Source organism: Zeus faber, assembly GCF_960531495.2.
Source record: "Zeus faber genome assembly, chromosome: 13".
In the NCBI taxonomy this organism is placed as follows: Eukaryota; Metazoa; Chordata; class Actinopteri; order Zeiformes; family Zeidae; genus Zeus; species Zeus faber.
Genome location: NC_137198.1, coordinates 28,792,458 through 28,813,636, shown reverse-complemented (window position 1 = coordinate 28,813,636; position 21,179 = coordinate 28,792,458). Strand labels below are relative to the sequence as shown.

The window sequence follows — 21,179 nt, the reverse complement described above, 5'->3', positions numbered from 1 at the left end:
TTGGGGGATCCCGGGGCCCCATGGGGGAGTTGGGTGGTCTGGGGGGTGGCGCCCACTCCTTTGCCTGAGTTGAGCTGGCTTGTCTCCGGGGGAGACAGGCCTTGCTCCCGGGGAGTACCTGCAGCTGGCGTCCGTGTGTGGGTTCCGGGCGTGGTTGTGGGTTCTGGGGTTTGGGCTGGGGGCGAGGGGTGTGGGTCGCTGGTTCAGGTCTCGAGCCCCGTGGTCAGCGTGCCAGCACGCCGCGGGGTCGCCCGCCCCACGGGTGTCGGCTGCCCCACGGGTGGGGTGGCTGGGCCTGCGTGTCCCTCTGCATCCCATGGGGGGGCCCGGGGGGAGGGGGTCCGCGTGGTTGCTCCCCGGCCTGCTGTGCCCCTGGATCGATCCGGTCGTGACTCATCTATCTCTCCCAGTGCCAAAACTCATACTCAGCACATACACCACACAAAAGACCGAGGGCTTGCGGGATGGGTGGGGTGCAGGCTATGTGGGTGGGGATGCGGCAGGCAGCTGCCATCTTGCCTGTCACGCTCCTGCTCCCCCCGCATGCTTCTCATCCGTCCCAAAATTTTAATCCCACTCACATTAGCTTTGAACACATGTATTGGCACACCAATCCTACTCCGAACAACACTCCATCGAACCAGGGTCTGCGAGACAGGAGGGGTACGAGTGATTTGGGTTCGACTTGCCTGAAGGACTCACACCCCCAGCCCCGCAATTTTACCAATAGCACACATTGAGCACTGGGGTTTTCCGGGGTGGCCGGTCGCTGGCGGGTTGGTGTGGGGGCGTGGTTGGGTAGCGGTCGGGTGGGCCCCTCCTCCCGGTCGGCTGGAGTCCTGACGGCTTGCGCCTGGTGGCTTGGGATGTGCTGCGACCTGGCGGGGCTGCGGAGAGCACCGCCAGGTGCCTTCTGGGGGTGAGAGTTGGGGTGTGGGGGGCGGCTGTTGGCCTTTTGCATCTGTGGCGGGGCTTGTCTGCGGCGGGCGCCCCGGGTGCTGGGGGTGGCGGAGGGCCTGTATACCTGGCGGCCTGCCAGCATGTATACAGGGGGGGGCAGTGTAACATCGAGGTGCCCCGTGCTGGGTACTTGCTGCTACGTGTATGGTCACTTGGCACTCACGCTGGGCGGGGCGCCTGGTCGGCTGCGATGGGGCGGGCCCCCCCGACCCTTGTGCAGGGCGTGGGTGGGTGTGGGGGTCTTGCCGGCCCACCCATGGGGCGGGCAGGTCGGGCGGGGCGTCTGTCTGTCAGCGTGGGGCTGTGAACCAGGCCCGCAGTCCGTGCCTTGCGCCCGTGGCCCGGGTTCTGTGCCGGCGGCTGCGTCTTGTGCCTGCGCCCGCGGGTTGGTTGTATGTGTGCGCCCCTGGGGCGCAGAGCCTCCTCGTGCTCCCTGGGACTTGGTCATGCTCCTCTGGCTGGGCGCAGGAGTTGCTCCATGGCCCTCTGGCTTCTCTGGGGGCCCGGGGGTCTTCCATGGCCCAGGGCAGGGTACCCGGGGATCTCCTGCAGCCGGGGGTTGTCTGCAGGGCTGTGGAGTTCGGGGGGCTTCGGGGCCCCTTGCGCTGCTTGGAGGCGTTGCAACATTAAACCAACCTTCTACACCAGTACCAATGGGGATAAGTCATGTACACTCACCGGTGGACATCTTACACACACACCCCACACGCACGCACACACACATGCACACACACACACCTGTTTGGAGTGCACCCCAGCAACCGGGGGTGCTTTCCTCTCCTTTCCTCCCTTTTTTACTGCCATAACTATGACAGGAAGAGGCCACGTGACCAGTTGTGGTTCCAGTTTTCCAGGACCTGATTCAGTGTTTTTAAATACATGTTGTCATCCAATGTTCATGTTTTTGTCGAAATGTTGTTTCTATGTTTTTGTCTCACTGTGGTGATTCTCCCCCTCTTGGAGTAGTGATCAGTTGTTTATAGATCCAAACATGATGAATAGTTCTCCAAAGAGGGGGGTTGGTGGTGTCTCTCCATAACCAAAGCTGTGCTCTTGTCATTCTACAGGGCATCCACAGGACAGTTATTGCAGCAGTTCTTGATAATTTAAGAATTAATAAAGAGTTGCATTGCAGGTTGAGAACTTGAACTCCTCTTGCAGACTAACTCTGTCCTGGATGCAAATGGCATACAAATACTCTGTGTTGTATGCCCAGCATGCTGACAGCACAGGTTTAAAAAAAAAAATTATAATAATAAAAAATTAAAAAATAAATAAATAAACGGGCTGGATGGACAGGGATGGACAGACTTGGTCAACGAGAGGAGACAAGCAGGTTAGGGGAAGATGAAACAAGGAGACATTAAGTAGGAGCTTGGAACAACGACTAGGAGCTAGGAACTAGGAACCAGGCCAGTCGCAGTACAACTTTGGTAAGCTAGTTGATTGTCTGGCAATGAGTGACTGGGGAGCTGGAGAATAAAAACTGTGTGGGTGATGAAGGTAATTGATCCCAGGTGTGTGAAATTGGCCTAAGGGAGGAGCCGCGGATGGGTCAAGAGCGGCCTCTAGTGGTGCTGGGAGGCCGTGGGACTAACAATTTTAAACATTGTGTGTTCCGTGATATTGGCTCTGTGCAAAATCTTATATTGGATGAGTTGCATTTTGGAGTTGCAGGTCATAGAAAAGGTGTTGTTGCAAATAATCTTCCAGAGGCTGATATCGGTGGAAACAGCAAGGTCTCTTTCCAAAAGGGATTTTTCAAGTGACCGATATGAGTGAGATGTTCAATCATTTCAGGTGGTTGTAAGATGTTGTTCGTCAATTTGATTTTAACTTTTAGAGACTGCTGTAATTGAAGGATTTGATGGAAGCCGTGGCCACCGATATTATACCTTTGGGTTAAGGTTGGGAAGGATATAAGCAAATTGTTTTCAAAAATGTGTTCCAGATGCGAAATTCCTTGACTTTTCCAAGACCTATAGATTATTTGTCTGTTTTTAACAAAGAAATCTGGGTTGTGCCAGATTGGCGTGAATTTGTTTGGAGATATAGTGTGACCACTGAGTTTGAGGAATTTCCACCAGGCTGACAGAGTTGTTGCGATAAATGGGTTTTTAAGGCAATTATGTTTCCTTATAGAGTCAGTAATGAATGGGAGATCGGATAATGATAACTCCTGACATTCAGATTGTTCAATGTCTCGCCATCCATGGGCCAATTGTTGCCAATTATAAATTGAAAATGGTTTGCTAGATAGTAGTATCTAAAGTTTGGGGCTGCTAGGCCTCCACAGTCTTTGTTTTTCTGTAGTGTTACTAGTTTAATTCTCTGTTTCTTGTATTTACAATAAAATGTGTTGACTATTGAGTCGAGAGTATGAAACCAATGTACTGTTGGTTGCACTGGGGTCATTGAAAATATATAGTTTATTTTTGGAAGTTCATACAGTTTGAACTCTATTGTTTACTTCATGGATTAGTTGCCAACTATTCAATAATTCGCCAACTATTAATTATGAATTATTAAGAAGTCCTGTATGAAACTGAATATTTGATTCCCCCTCTACAGAGAGGGGCCCATTGGTCGGGTGGGAATTTTCACCTCTCAGTGAAAAAGGGGTTGATTGCTCCATTGGAATGTGGAGATTTCCGTTAATGTGTGTTTGCGGTATGGATGGGTTAAGTGTGGGGCCTTCCAGACCTGTTGGGTGGCACAATGATCAGCCATTAAGTGCAAACAAAGAGATAGCCCGAGGCTTTATCTGTAGCTGCTTCGGTAGTCACTCAAAAAAGGTGAACTGCGGCCATTATATATATATATATATGGCACAGTGCATTGCACTGTTGCTTAGAAGGTCCTGGGTTCCATTCCCACCTGGGGCACTGTTGGCACCGTGCTCCGGCGGGTTATCTCCCGATGAGGGTCCTTTCTGTGTGGAGTTTGCATGTTCTCCCCGTGCTCACATGGGGCGGGGGATTTGAAAATAAGGGGGAGTATCTGACAAGCTGTCCCTTTTAGGGTTACACACAATGTTTTCATTACCTTAATTCAATTAAATACATCTACAATAAAAAAAAGAGAAATGATTCATTCATTCTTTCAAACCATTCGTTCTTTAAAATCAGAGATGATTCTATTAGATGTACAGACAATATGTTTTGTTCCAAAACATATATTTATATTTTTAATAAAAAAAACACAAGATAATCCCTCTAATAATCTTTATGTTTAGAACCATTGCTCTGGACTTATAAAGCATTGCAAATGCTTTTCCACAAATGCAGCCTGGGGGCATTCGCAGGTGTCGGCATGTTATTTACGTTATCGAGGGGGATATCATTACAGGCAAGATCCGAGCAGGGACCCGGAAGTGAGTATGTATTTATTATTTTTTCTATTATTTATTTATTTATTTATTACTTGTGGACTGAGCTCAATACAGCAGTGACGTCACACAACTGTGGTAATGTGGTTATCGTCACAGCATTACCATTTCAATCCATTCCATTGCCATCTCACTCACATTTCACATGATTGACCATTCCAATCCCCAACCTTTTAAAACTGTCGGAGCAAAAAGAAACAATTGTTCAACACAATATGGCTACTGCACCCAGCGATGGCTTGCAGTTGTAAATGGGTGTATCTGTGTGACACGTGAACAAGGTTGTAGTAATACATCCCACCACACCCCAACAACTTTCCCTTTTCTGCCCTCCTTTTTGGAAGAAATCTTGCTTCTTGTATTCAAAAGGAAACAAAGTCCGTTTGGGGAAAACAGGTGGGCAGAGATTAACTTAAAACTATTGATCTGCCCCGTGGGGGGAATGTTGCTTGAGTCGGGATTTGAAAGACATTCACAGTACGACACACACGTAGACATGGGAGATAGTATCTTATCCGTGGAAGCAGAGGCCAGGCAGCTCCAGGCTATAATGGATGGCTAATACCCTACCACATGACATGCAGACTTTTACTTGCGCACATGAGTGCTTGAGAGTGCCTTTGAGGGTCCACCTTGTATTGAAACCATTGCGGTGTGTGACTGGAGTGTGATTACTCAGAGTTTCCGTTATGCGATAATTGCTGATTTTTGACTGGGAAAATCTGTTGCAAGAGACCAAGCAGAGACAGAGTGTAGCATCCAAAACTCGGAGGAGAAGCAGAAAGATTATGTATCATTGACAACAGGGACACATGCATCCATGATTTGTTGGATATTTAATTTACGACCGAAAGCAGACAGTAAATATCCAATGTGTTGTAAAATATGTCAGCGAGACGTCCCGACGAAGATGGACAACACAACAAACTTTATTATTTATTCAGACCTACGTGCCATGTTAATTTTGTTTATGATTTTATCAAAATTATAATTAAGTGAAATGTTTATTATAGCAGCTGCACTTCTTATTGTTCACGAACAAAAATTACTTGATTTCAAACAGTAATATTTGTAATATTTATTTATTTTTAAAATGGCGGGACTTATTAAGGGATTTTATTAAGAATATTCAATAAAACATATTATACATCTACATGCCTTCATGATTTCATTCTTTGTATAGCCTGCCTATTAATAGTTTTCAGGCTCAATAAACACAAATAATATATGACTTGATCACTCCCATTTGTCCAGGACATTGAAATCTTGCAGGACATGAGGACCGGCACCAATTTGTTCTAACAGAAACTCTGCGATTCTTGCACAGGAATGCTCCTGTGCAGCGCTTAGCTTTTTCATATTTGCTCAACATGATGTGCGGACGTCCCCATTATTTGACATTTTGGGGGACACCAAATGTGATTGTTATGGCTCCTTCCAGAATTTTTCTGCATTTTATTTATTTTACTTTTTTTAACCTGTGCTGTCAGCATGCTGGGCATGCATGGATAATTGCGATCACACGCAAAACAAGGCAAATGACACTCAGCAGAAAAACTTTATGGCTTTGTTTGTGCTGGCATATCATTAGCGCAACATATTTTGAGAGATTTTTACAGAGTTAGTCTGCAGGTGGAGTTCAACTTCTCAACCTGCAATACTACTTTTTATTAATTCTTTAATCATCATGTCGGGAACATCGGGCACAAGCTCTTCGCTTCCTCACCGGCTGTACCACACCACGGAGCTGGAGAGGGAGCGAGTGGACAGGGAGAGGGAGAACAGCTGGCGAATGTTCATTTTCTGGTGGCAGAGAGTGTAGGACAGGTTGAAATTGATCACACCGATTTAACAACTTTGGGTTTAGGGTTATTGTGTCCGGAGACGGGGGGCTCTGTCCCTTCTCAGTCAGCGGAGGGAAGAGTCCGTGGAGCGGGGAGACGGGAAGCGAAGCAGTGGTCTAGGGGGTGGTGGGGACAGTGGCTCAGGAGGTAGAGCTGGTCGTCTAGTAATCTAAAGGTTGCTGGTTCGATCCCAGGCTCCTCCTGCTAGCATGCTGTAGTGTCCGTGAGCAAGACACTTAACCCCTCATTGCTCCTGATGGCTGCGTCCGTCGGTGTTTGAATAATTGTAAGTCGCTTTGGATAAAAGCGTCTGCTAAATGACTAAATGAAAATGTAAATGTAAAAAACGATTCTGTTGACACACCTCTTGCGCTTGACGTAATGTGTCTGGCACAGTCATCTATGTGGGAACAGACTCCATACAGAACTTTTTTACAGAAGGCTATGTATGAATGACTATTGTTGAGGTCTCTGCCCACAGGTAGGGGGTTAGGGAAGCAGACAGAGTCTTTCTGGCCGTGGTTTGCCGACATGGAGAGAGTTTTATCATACGCTTGAACAAAAAGGCTTGCAGGCCACAAGTGTCAACTATAAATAATAATGATGATGATGATGATGATGTTGATGGGTTGATGGGCGTCATGGTGCCCTCCTTCTGGAGGGCACCATGACGACAGGACCTCAAAACCTGGGAGTGTCCCAGGGAGGGTCCTGTCCGATCACAGCACCCCGTCCAATGCACTCATGCGCTGTCGGAGACCATTCGTTATGGGAACCTTCAAAGCATGCACAGCGAGAGAGGAAGCGAGGTTGATTGAGCTAGCACACTGTGCTGAGGAATGGGGAGTGGAGATCCTGGGGATCCAAGAACACAGAAGAGTGCACACTGATGACCCGATCGTGTACCGCAGAGTGGAGAGATAAAGGTTCATCTCTGCATCAGTGTGGCGAAACGAGGCCCAGGGGTTAATGTCGTCGGGTTAATGCTGAGTTCTCGAGCGCGAAAGGCTCTTCGTCGTGTTTACCACCACACAGACAGGATCCTGATCGCAGAGTTTTCTGGCAACCCAGTAACAACAGTCATAGTCGTGTACTCACCCACCAACGTGGCACCATCTGACGTGGTGGTGGAGTTCTTTGAAGACCTAGTAACAGCGGTCCGAGACGTCCCAGCACACAACTTCCTGGCAATCCTTGGGGACTTCAACGCAAGGCTTGGACCAGAGGACGCACCCTTCCCTTACCACAACTCTACCAGCCGCAACGGCGCCTACCTCACTGCCTTCCTCATGGAACACGAGCTGCTGGCGGCAAACACGATCTTCCGGAAGAGAACAGGCAAGAGATGGACCTTCCGAGATCGAGCCACGGGTACGCTTCGACAGTTAGATTACATCCTAGTGAGGAAGAGGTGGAGGAACTCCATCATGAATGCAGAACCATACTCCACATTCAGTTCTGTGGGCTCAGACCACCGCGTGGTCTCCATGCGGGTGAGACTGAGCCTCAGGGTCCCTAAACCAAGTCCTATGATCTGGCGGGACTGGAAAGCGTTCTCAAACTACCCTGGCCTTCAAACCAGGTACACGGAGGAGGTGAGGAGGCATTTCCAGCAGCTGGACAAAGGAGCGGAGTCCAGCAACGAATACATGCGTTTCATTGCTGCGAACGAGGAGGCGACCAAACTATGTGTGCCCATGATGGAGAGAGTCAGATCCTCCCGGCGATCGAAACACCCTGAGGTAGTAGCGGCGCGAGGGTATGTGGAGGAAGCCTGCCTCAACTATGAGTGGGTACCAACAGTGGAGAGACGTAGGGAGCTGAATGAAGCCAAACAGCTTCTCTTCAACACCTACGACACCATCAAAGGGGAGGAGCTGATGGAGAAAGTGCAGAGAGTGAAGGCAGCGCAAGGTGGACAGAGATATGGGGAGGCCTGGAGGGTAATCAATGAAATGACCGGGAGGAAGAGGACCAAGGAGGGACAGGTCGACGGACGCAGCCCTGAGGAGAGGTCGACAACCTGGGCCAGGCACTTCCAGAGGCTGCTGGGAGAGACGGCGGAAGCAGTGGAGGAAGATGTGCCAACAGTCCTCCAAGACCTGGGAATTGATGATGGTCCCTTCACGGCTGGGGAGGTCGCCAGGGCAAAAACCACCGTGAAAGTGGGGAAAAGTGCCGGGCCAGATGGTCTACCCCCAGAGGTCCTGAAGAAATGTGATCTCGACGGCAGCTTGATATGTGATCTCTATCGAACATCATCCCAGTGCCCAAAGCTGGAGATCTCTCGAAACCGGACAACTACCAAGGCATTAGCCTGACATGTATCCCTGCAAAGATCTACAATCTCATGATACTGAACAGGATAAGACCTGCCATCGACCCTCATTTGAGGGAGAACCAGAACGGCTTTCGGGAGGGGAGAACAACAACAGCCCAGATCTTGGCACTCATTACCTCACCTCCTCAATAATTGAGGAGGTGAGGAAGGACAACCTGACCGCAGTTCTGTGCTTCATTGATTTCAAAAAGGCTTTTGACTCGATCCACAGAGGCATGATGGTGAAAATCCTTAAGGCGTATGGAATTCCTCCCAACCTACTCCGAGTAATAGAGACCATGTACACAGGAACAAGGGCCAAGGTGATGACCCCAGATGGCAACAGCGAGGAGTTTGACATCCTAGCTGGCGTTATGCAAGGGGACACACTAGCCCCCTTCCTCTTCATCATAGTCCTCGATTACGCACTCAGGAAGGCAATCAGCGGGCGAGAGCAGGAACTTGGCTTCACGCTAACACCAAGGAGGTCAAGACGACATCCCGCAGTGGTCCTCACAGACCTTGATTATGCGGATGACATCAGTCTGCTCTCCAATAATGTGGAAGAAGCACAAGAACTACTGAAAAGGGTAGAGCTGGAGTGCGCCAAAGTTGGCCTGAGGCTAAACGCCAAGAAAACTGAGGTCATCACCTATAACGTTCCACCATAACATCAACCTCTGACTACAGCAGGAGGAACTGTGCTGAAAGAAGTCGATGACTTCAAGTACCTGGGTTCATGGGTCAACTCAACTGAGCAAGATCTGAAAGTGAGGAAGGCACCTGCATGGAGGGCCCTGAACGGCATGTCCAGTGTATGGAACTCCAACCTCCCGCGCCGAATCAAACTCAGCTTCTTCTATGCGACAGTAGAGTCCGTTCTCCTCTATGGCAGTGAATGCTGGTCCCTGAAGCCAACCGTAGAGAAGTCCCTGGACGGGTGCTACACCAGGATGCTGCGTGTAGTGCTTAACATCAGCAAGAGTACACATGTAACCAACAGAACTCTGTACGAGGGAATACCAAGGGTGAGCGAGAAGATTGCTGTAAGGAGAATGAGACTAGCAGGACACTGCCAAAGACACCAGGAGCTGCCAGCCAGCAAACTGGTACTGTGGGAGCCAACACATGGGCACCGGTCACGAGGACGTCCCACTTTAACATATGTGGATGTACTCAAGAATGATGCGGGAGCAGAAAGCACCAACGAGCTGGCCAGATGTATGGAGAACTGGGATGACTGGAAACAACGATGGAAGGCTCGTCTGAGGACGACCTAGAGACCTGTAATCATTATTACTACTCCGAGAGTGGGAGAATCCTCACAGGCTGGACAAATAAACATAGAAACAAACAAATGATCCATGTACATGGAAAAACATAAACATAGAAACATCAGATGACATCATGTATCAACAAATCATAATAAAGTCCAGGAAAATGGGAACAGTAATTCGGCACTTGGCCTTTTCCTGTGATAGTTATGGCAGTAAATGAGGGACAAAAGCATGCGTTTGCATAGAACGTAATGTAATGTGGAAAATGTGGTCTCCTCGTTACAGAAGTGCAGGATTTATTATTTATAAATTAAGTTTTAACACAAAAACATCCAATTTTTTATAGCAATTTTTCCCATAGCAACAGAAAGCAACATGGAGACGTGCGTGACAGGCACAGCACAGTGGGGACACACAAATTGTGTTTCATACAAGTACGAAACAAACAGAAATAAATAGATCTAAAATAAAAGCACAGGCAGAGGAGTCAGGAGCTGGTGCGATGTCTGGGGGACAAATAAAAAAAAACTCCAATCCTCTCAGTTAGGTTTTTTTGTTTTTTTTCCATACAAGTAAGAAACTAAGAATATAATCAAAATCTTTCTCGATGAGATTATATCATTTATTGCTATATTATGATCACAAGATTTGCATATAGACCAGGGAAGTGAGATCAGATTACAAGTGGTTACTCGACAGCTCTGAGCTGAGAGGGTGAGAGCCTCTGTCCTCTCCCCCTCTCCCTCTCCACTCCAGTTTCAGAACACTGTAAACTGCACTTAAACCGTTTCAATGCTCAGATTTTTCCTGCTGGATAAAAAAAATAGTAATAATTGTCATCAATGTCAATCAGCGATTGAGGATTTAATAGTATTGGATTTAATAGCCTCCAACGTGCCCTGGAAAGCACCCAGCAGCGCTCCCCGCAGACCTGCTGGGTCGCAGCAGGCCAGAAACCACCAGGCACCAGGGGTAAGCTGCCAGGACCCGAACCCAGCCGGCAAGGGGCCCACCCGGTTGCTCCCCAGCCAGCCACACCCCCACACCAACCCACCAGCATCCCGCCACCCCGGAAACCCCATCGCTTAATGCGGGCTGTTGGTAAATGCAGTTAAAATTGCGGGGCGTGTGGGTGCGAGTCCTCCAAGCATGTCGAACCCAAGTCACTCGCACCACTCCTTCTCCACAGACACTGGTCTAGTGGGGTGTCATTTGGAGTAAAATTTGTGTGCGTGTGTGTGTGTTCTAGGCTAATATGAATGGTATTACAATTGCAGTACAGACGTGAAGCTCGCTAGGGTAAGAGCGTGACGGACAAGATCACAGCTGCCCGCCACATCCCTGCCCACATAGCTCACACCCCACCCGTCCCACTAACCCTAGGCCCCCTTGCCCCAGTGGCCCCCCGCTTTCAGGAGGCACCCAACCCACAGTAGGGCGGCACATATTCATCTTTAATCCCATTCAAATTTGTATGCTTATTATTTTTAATATTCACATTTTTAATGCTCAAATTTTGTACTGGGGGGGGGGGTTACACGCTGTTCCGCAGCTCCGATCAGAGTGATCTTTTCTCTAAACAAAGCAAATAAAAACTTGCTGTGGTTGGGAAACATTCCGTTGGTGATGGTCAGGTTTATTTCCCACTTTCATCGCCACATCTGTGGAATTACTGGAATGCGCACTCTCCCTGTACACACAGTGAAATGGTGGAGGAGAGGGAAACTTGCTGGAGCGCTCGTGGATCTCTGCTGACAGCATTCGAATAATGTAATTTTTTTAAATATTTGAATTATTTTCAAATTTCTTTCCTGCAGCCCTAACTGACAGCGACCAGCGGTGAGAAAAAAGGGGATTTAAATGAAATAAATTGATGAAATTGACTCAAGGGTGGGACATCTTGCGATTCAGGGCAGCATATAAGATGTTATGAGAAGCTGCAGTCTTCTTTTACCCATTGGTTTGAAAGTCTGTATTTTTGGGTGGGGAGTAAATGACCATTATTGAACATTGGGGGGAGGCGCCCCCCCCCGTCTCTCTTATTCTTAACACCTGTGTAATGTTCTCTTGCCCCAATCCCTCCCACCCCCAATCTCCCCTCCACATACTTTCATCTCTCACATCCTCTCTCACATCCTTTCCCTCTGTTCAGGTTCCTCAAATTCACTGGGCTCTGTCCACCAAGAGAATCCTGACCATGGAGTTTGCCGAGGGGGGGCAGGTCAACGACAGGGACTATATGAGGCGTCACAGCATAAATGTCAATGAGGTAGTGTGTGTGTGTGTGTGTGTGTGTGTGTGTGTGTGTGTGTGTGTGTGTATGTGTGTGTGTGTATGTATGTGTGTGTGTGTGTATGTGTGTGTGTTAACAGAGCCTAATGGTTTTATTGACTGATAAACCGTGCTTTATCACTGTTGCTGTGAAGTTGAATGTCCCAGGGTAAAGCCTTTAGGCTGTAGTGCGAAACCAAAACACAATCTCTAAGGTTTGAGCAAAGTGCCAACCATCAGCCTGGTCTGCCCATATCAGGGTGACTTTGTCAGATGCCTTTGTGTAGGCTGTAACATTGCCATTTTATTCACCTTGAGGTGGGAAAAATTAGCCCTGGCATAATTGAGGTACCTACCTGTTTTTTTCAAGCTAGGTGAGTCCTTTCCACCAGCTTTCTGTTGTTTTTGCTTTTGACATGATAATATCAATGTAATTCCCCTATCCACGCGTGCACCCACATACACAGTGTAAGTTAATATTCCATTGTCTTCCTTTAGTAAAAGCTCTTTCCCATTCTAGTCTTGCTCCATCCTTTCACTACAGTTAAGAGTACCTTATGCTCTGTTGTTCTATGGAGACTGTAAATTATTTTCAAAACACAAACACTCACACATGTTGGGGTCCCTCCACTTATTTGATGCACCTAAAATCTGAGTTGCAGTGGACCGAGCTGGTTGGCAAAATCGTTTGGTCTCAACGTTAAATGTCGTTCTGTCTGGCATTTGTGGCTCAGAGTGTTCAGCAGTAGACAATTCCTGAACAAAACTCAGCATGGTATTTTGTCCTTGATGTCAAAAGCCCTGCTGGCCTTTAGGTGCCATCTGAGATCAAACGGCAACTTGCTCGAACAGGACGGTCTTCTCACACTAGCGTGCTGTGGAACTCTGAACCCCTACATGGTCATTGGACTTTGACATGAACTCGAAATCCACACCAAGCAGTTAAGGCCGACCTAGAACTGGCAGCACACAACCCCCTCCCGACTAGCAATGCCATAGGAATACAGATCCAAGCACCACCTTGTCCAATACTGTCCAACTGTTATTCTGTTACGCTCATCTCAGCAAGAAATAAGGCAGGAATTACGGTAGGAGTCTTTACAGCCTTTGTCTGGAGATGACACAGACAGTATTTTTTATTTTTTTTTAAGCACGACAAGCTTAGCTTGTCTTTTTTGTCACAAACACACCACGACACATGCATTACGTGCAGTTCGGCCAACACACACACACACACGCACACACACACACACACACAGATGGAGGCCGTGAAATGTCTTTTCCGCAATTATCTCATCAAAGCTTGTCCTTCCTCCGGGGAGCAGGCCAGAAGCGGTGGGCAGCTTACAGTACAGCACCTGGGGACCAACTTCCATCGCTGGTCAAACGATGTTTGTTGTGCATGTTTTTAGTGGGGGTTCTTATGATGTTGTATGGTGGAAGCCCCATGTGAGCACGGGGAGAACATGCGTATAACTGATGCCATAGCTGCAGTGAAGACGAGATCAAAGTAGAGACATCATGACTGGCCTTTGAAAACTCTCCGTTTTCTAAGGAGAATTGAACAAAGGTCACACCTTGTCTAAGCAGGTCAAATACAGTAGTGAAGGTTGCTTTCCAGGAATGCTGTTTCAAGGACCCGACCTGTGCCCTTTCCATTTTGAAGGTAATTTCAGTAGTTTCATGGCAGCCTGTGTGGTGAGGAAGGCAGCCCTGAGCAACGTATGTGCTTTGGCGTCTTGAGCTTTATGCTCTAGCTTCTCCTTGGTTTATTTTTCTTGGGTCATGTCACTCTACTGTGCTTGTTGAAAACAAAAGGTCGATTTATCCTGTTTAAAAAAAGAGAAAGATTATTCAGATTACTTTGAGATTATTCACACCATTTTATATCTGTGTCTGCAGAAATCTCACCATTGGCCCTTTCAGCTGTCAAAAATTGTAATGGGGTTGAGAATAAGGGAAATGGAGGGGGTAAGAGATTGACTAAGAAAGTCTCCCTGTTATTCACAGACTTTATTTGAGGAAATGAGTAATGAGGAAAATAAATATATCTACAATAGAAAACACACTGTTTTTATAGGTTTTGTTTGGAGAAACAAGCAACAGGGACGCTCAACGGGGCGGGCTCTGATCGCGCAACTGAGCGGAGATCGTTCTGATTTTGCAGCCTACCGTCGACATTACCGCCAACCTTATTTTAGTTTTTTTCGAAAGGTTAAAAATACAGGAGATGTATGGGAAAATATTTAAACGGGATGACAGAGCGAGATTGTGCTGTAACAGATTGTAGTTGGTCCGTACGGACCAATAATCAATAATTGATCTGCAGTTCACATTGCAAAATTCACAATCGTATTGCAAAATTTAACCATCATAGTGAAATACAGTTTGACTGCCGCTGTTACTTTTTAAAGTAATAATTCCATAAATCTCGATGCAGAGTCGCAGTGAAAAGAAGATAGACAAGACAGATGCTTGCTGTGTTTTACTCTGAAGCAAAACGATTGCTTTACGGTTCATAGTGCTATGTTGCTGCTGCTTTATGACCTGTGGTGAATGAGCTGCTGTATGTCGCCATATTGGAGCGGTCAAGAGCCGCTAGTAAACAAATGCAATGTTTACTGAGAGATGCAGCCTTCTCGACAAAATCGACTGTAACTTGCTTAATTCTGAACCGATTTTCATCCAATTTAGTTTGTTATTAACTTGAACATGGAATTAAATTCAGTTACTGGGGGCGGTCTAATCATATTTTTTCATTCACTATCAAGGTTAAAAGGAAGAAGGTATCATGTGTGTCTGATATTGCACATCACAATTGAGTATTTTGGTAAGATTTTAAGATCTAACATTGGACGTCCTGTATGTTGTTTTCATATACAACCTTAGGCAAAAGCTCTTTGCTTTAAGTGTTTTACAGAAGAAATGTAAAGCAAAGTTCTATTCATCTCCCTTTCTTTTTTGCTATGAACCGATCAGTGACTCAAAACCGTGATACAATCTGAACCGTGAGTTTTGTGATCCGTCGCACCCCTAGCGGAGAGGAGGGTCAAATACGGGAGAATCCTTGGAAAAATGGGAGATGCGATGACAGGTGCGATCTAGGCTTGATAGATAATAAAATATTGAATATTGCTTTGTACTAGAGACCTAGCATAAGCAATTATGTTTAACATAGTTGAATGCATGTCTCCCAGCAATGCCTGCGTTTACCTCTAACTCACGTGTGATGACAAACAGGCCAAATGCCACCTCAGTGCCTTAAGCCTAGATCCCATTTTTATAAATAGATAGTATAAATAGAGTTTTACAGCTTTTGGTATGAAAAGACTGGATGAAAATATGGTATGAAAATGACTAAATATAATTTATATTAATGTTATTTGTATTGTAAGTGAGTACCAATTTCACTTTACTTTTTATTTATTTAAGTTTACCAAGATGGCTCGAGAATATGAAGAACCGATGGAAAACAGGAGTAAGCCCATCCGCCTAAAGTCTAATTTATTGCTTTGACATGGCACTTTTGATGGTTGTCTCAAAGAAATATACTTTTGTTAGCCTCCCTGTAGCAAGCTTTCTTAGTGAGGGTTGTTTTTATGCATACAACAATGCATAACTATCCACTCCCGCTGCACCTCAGTCTCACATCAGATGTTCTGCGACATTTTGAAAATTCTGCAAGTACATGACAAGAAAAGATTTTATTTTCAGACAACTTTCGTTGTCAAAACTAAATAATTTATTTTGAGAGACAAATATGATTATGAAGTTTTGTGATAAACACATCATAATGTGCTGCAATAACAGCCAATCAAACTGGGACTTTTATTTTTCGATAAGGGTTTTTCGGGTTTACAGAATAGATACAATGCGTTATGGTGAAATGTCTTGGCGCAATGTGACAGGAAGTAGCTCAGATTCTAATGATTCTCAGAAAATTCCTTATAAAACCCGACCAAATATGAGATGATCTCTAAAAAATGCACTGATTTGTGCACCACAATAACAACCCCTTGTGATTTGCTTGTGAATGTCGAGTGATATAGCTAACAAACCCAACCCTTACTTATTCTAAGATAGTCCTCTGTCTTGAGGTGGGTTTCCTGGAGGAATGCAATTCTAATGGCCAAATCCTCGAGGCATGAGAGGACCGTATTAGGTTTTAATGGAGAATTGAATCCCTTTACATTCCAGTTGGCCACCCTTCAATCACCACTGGATGCCGGTCTAATATTGTTGTTTAACATAGTTGTCTGGGAGGAAAACCAAATATGAAGAATTAAATATAGATAATTAGGGAGAATAGACATGACCAATATCTACACAGTGGCCACAATTAAATACACTGGGTAGGATCCTGTTTGCCCACAGAGCAGCCTCATCGCATGGATTCAACAAGGTGCTAGATGATTTCTTAAGAGATTCTAGTTTATGTTGACATGATGGCTATATAGGATTTAGATCTGGTGACTAGTGAGACCTGGCCATTGGAGTACAATGAACTCATTGTCATGTATATTGAACCTACCTTAGATGATGTGTTGTGATGTTTTGTAACATAGTGCGTTATCCTGCTGGAAGTAGCCATCGGAAGATGGGTAGACTTTGGCCATAGAGATGCACATGGAAAACCTGAGACTATAAACAAATGAATGCTAATAACAGACAATACTTGCAGTAGAACTTTGTATTATATTTTTCAGATGTCCGTGGTTTCATGTATTTTAAATGAAGGACGCTGTGGCTGGCAAAATAAAAGAGAACGGCTCAAATCCCCCCCAAAATCTGCTAATGCATTTTCATCGTAATCTGCAAGTTTTCATAGTCAATAGACAGTGTAGAAGGCTATATCTGTATATATAATATGAGGCGCCCTTATATATAACTAATATATAAATAGACTGGGCACACAACACAGGGTATTTGTATACCATTTCATCCAAGACCTTTATCTGCAAGTGGAGTTCAAATTCTCAACCTGCAAAGCCAATCGAAGAATAACCAAGAGCTGCTTACATTAACCTAGTCCTTTGACAAAACATAACTTTGATAAAAATTGGATAATTCCTATAATATCTACAGTAATAAAGCAGACGACAAGGGATAAATGCACACACACGCTCTCCCTGAAAGTTATTGAGAGAGTGTGTAGGAAAATGCTGTCAGTGTATGTGTGTGATGTGCCCACCCGTGAGTGCATGGGATTGGACCCCATAAAATTAATTCAGGGATTTGTTCAGTGAACACATTATAACATGTTAGAAAACCATTGCTGAAAACATGTGAAATGACTGAATGATGTAATACTGAATTGTGAAGTTAAACCGTTAAACTGTTTCTCACCATTTTTGTGTTCCGGATTTTTTGGGCGGGCCTAAATCAGGTGCTTGATGACACACTGCGGCCCTACCCGCATGGCCCCTCCCCTAACACTATACAAAGCCGCTGCAGAGCAGGGATCTCCGCAGCTCCGATCAGAACAGTCTTTTGGGAACCCCTGTTTTAAGATTATTTTACCTTTAAAATGTATGTATGACTGATAATTCGTAAAACAGGTAGGTATAGAGCAGTGGCGTAAATGCGTAATGGAGAGGGAGCCATCTCAGCTCCATGTCCCCAGTTCCCGTTTCTCTCAAAAAAATGTTTTATTTTAGATGTATTTATTTTCCTCTGTTTCCTAATTTAACGAAAACAAAAAAAAACCCTGTGCATTCCATGTCAAGATCTGCAGAGCCAGTAATAACATTAGATGGTAATAATAATCATCCGCTTATAATGATTAATTTGACCTGGACAGACGTGATCACTATTTGAGGTTTCAACTGTATTTATTTTTGCTTTACCGGGACTTTAGGGCACTTCATTGTAGAGATCCTCGGAAATGTAGCTTGCCTTTTCCTAACCCTCCCTAACCCTATCTACCGTTCCTTATATTTTCTCACAAGTCAAAGTATGTCATCAAAGAATGTGTGACAATATTGTTTTCCTTGTGTTGTTTTGTTGCTACCAGCATCGTCGCTGACTTTGTTCTCTGACCTCGTTATAAAGGAAGGATATAGAAAAGACTATTTCCCTGCTACGATCAATTAAACCTCACAACTTGTGAGACATTTTGAAATGGAACATGCTAATTTTGCTTTATCACATTTAATATTGGCAGTGTACTTCATATTAATCTCACATAGCATAGTTTGCTGATATTGTGCAGCCCTAGTCTACACCATAAAAGTCATAAAATGTTTGTTACCGAGCTTTACCAGGGACCAGGGTGTCATCAGTCTTCAATGCAGACTGGAGCTTAATGCCAGAGCTCTACCCAAGAGTCTCTTACAGGTTGTTAAAAGTTTCATCGGAAGCCAGTAAAGTAAAGTACAAAACTGTCTCTTACAGTCCAGCTCATGGCAGCAGCAGCATTTTAAACTAGCTGTAATCCAAAGATACTGTGCTGGCAAATCGGTATATACAGGCAATGTGCTAAAAATAGGTCCCTTGTCTGCATCCCTACCTACCTAGCCTTATCACCACATAGCCAGATTGAGTTTGGGTGACTGATAATCACTTACTCACACAGTCATGCTGGGCTACAGCATCAGCACATTATTAAACACAGACTTGTGATTTTTGAGAAAGATCCACATTTCAAGGTTTATCAAACAATCTAAAAGTGTGGTACATTTCTTTGTCAGTTATTTTTTATGTGTATTTGTGTTTGTGTGTATCTCCTTTATTGATATGCACATGTGATAGTTTGAGTGATCTTCATGCGTAGAAGTGTTTCTTTGTTTTTTTGTGTCGGCAAGTGGTATATGTATATTGTATATTTTCTGCATAATGCCCATGTCTAAATCTGGGATAAGCCGCTGAGTAGCAGAAGTGCTGAGACTGAAAACGTAGGTTTAACAGGCAGAAAAGTAAGGGGTTGCTCCCGACACTTAATGTGCATGTGAAAGACTCCTTTCCACGAGTGTCTACAGCTTTGCGGCTCGAGTGTCAGCCGGGGTGCCTCGGCCTTGCACCTCTGAACATGACATATTTTTGTTCAGACCTCTCAAAGGGCTTAATGTTGAAACAGCAAACGTTATAATGCATTCACCTGCATTATGACGTGCAGCCTATATAAACCTTATTTATCTTTAATTAAATATTTAATTTTCTCGTTGCCCAAATTTGTTCAATCCCTCATTAGAGTTCAACAGGTAGGTAAAACAGGTAGTCTGCACCATACGCTGTTTAGGAGGAAACGCTTCACATCTTCCAGACCTATCAATGTCCAGTCAATCCCACCCCATGAGTAATGCTGCTAATACACCGATCAGCCACAACATTAAAACCACTGACAGGTGAAGTGAATAACAGTTCTCATCTCATTCCACTGGCACCTGTCAAGTGGTGACAGGATAATCAGCACTTATGGGCTCACTGATGTGCCTGGTCAGCAACATCTTGCCCGTCTGGTCAGATCCCACAGAAGAGCTACTGTTCCACAAATTGCTTCAAAAAGTGGGAATTGAAGCCAAGACCTCCTTGCTGGGAGGCAGCAGTGCAATCCACTGTACCACCGTACCCACAGTAGAGGCGCAAGTCATCATGCGCAAGGCGCATGTTGTCCAGAGTGTTCAGAGTTAGTAGTCTGATGCAACTAGATCACTGAGGAGAGAGGTGGGTGGGTGCTCAGTTTGGCCAGAAATCGATAATCCATGACGAGTAAGAGTAATAAAATCGCTGCTTTAAATGAGTTACACTTTTCACTCTATGGAGGTTTGAGGTTTACTTCCACCGTCTGATGATCAATAGATGAGTCATAGCTTACCATGAATGAGGCTAAAAATAAAATAAAATCCCACACAGGCACACAAACAGCTATGCGCCTACAATGCCTCAAACTGTTTTCTCAATGCATTGGTTTGATGTCCAGTGTATGGCTTGATTGATGGAGGGTTTTATTTTCGGAGCCTTTACCCTCAAACTAACAGATTGTGGCAGATTTCTAAAAGAGTAGAACTGTTAACCAAAAAAGAATCCCTTGCATCACTAGAAGATCCATATACTGTATACCAGGCTTGTGATGGGATTCTACACTGTTGTGTAAACATTTTAGATCATTTTTCATCTGATCTTTTCCGAGTGGCTTTTAGCTGTTTCCTTATGGAAGTTTTGATTGGTCTTTAATATTTGTAAACCACAGAAGACAACCCATAAATTTGTACCATGATCCACAAATGTCTCACTATCCACAAACATGTATTTTTTTATTTGTGTTGTGTAAAGTCATAGCCACAAAATTACATAGCGATTTGCAGATACGCATTACTCTGTAAACATTTATTTTAATTTTACATTAAAATGTTATAGGTTTACAAATGTTAATAATTTTACCACAACAAATACATGAAAGGCATATTTACGCATTTGTGGATCCATTTGTACATGTGAAACAGGTTTTGCACATTTGTAGAATTTGGTTCTACCGTGCCGTGCCAGATCTGTGGAAAACAATCTCCAAGAGTGAGGTGCAGTTACTAGCTACACCAGCAGGTGGCCACATTCTCTCACATGAGCTGATGGAACTACAATCCGTAATGGAAGACAATAAGAGTACCTGTTGAATGCCATTTTAGTCAATATTAAATAACTAAATAAATAAACAGTTTTAGTTTCAGTTTAAGGTCGTTTTTAATAAAAAAAAACCCCGATGTGATTATTTATTTATCTATGTACTCATTTATATATATTATATTTACGTGTGTATATATATATATATATATAAAAGATCCAAGATTCAAGAGGTTGTTTGCCACATACATATACAGTACATACAGTCATACATATGCACTGAAATCAGACACCCAGTGATTACGCACAATAAGCTCTAAAAATACTAAAATGCACGTAAAGTTAAGGTAAGTGTAATTTAGAAGGATTTCAATGTATATTTAATACAACACAGACAATTAATAATGTTATATAATTATAGAACCCAGAATCCCGATTTTGGCGCCACCCACTGCGGCCGCCTGCGTGAGCGCCTATATATACTGTAAGTATATATATATATATATATATATATATATATATATATATATATATATATATATATAAAAGATCCAAGATTCAAG

The 21,179-nt window shown here is 44.6% G+C and overlaps 1 protein-coding gene across 1 annotated transcript in view; it reads left to right on the top strand.

Moving 5' to 3' along the window:
• Window positions 1-21,179, top strand: part of adck1 (aarF domain containing kinase 1) — a 187,333-nt gene that overhangs the window by 112,643 nt on the left and 53,511 nt on the right. The window contains exon 7 of the mRNA XM_080012942.1: window positions 11,942-12,058. Within this exon, the coding sequence (XP_079869068.1) occupies window positions 11,942-12,058 (117 nt within the window). The remainder of the gene's footprint in view (window positions 1-11,941; window positions 12,059-21,179) is intronic.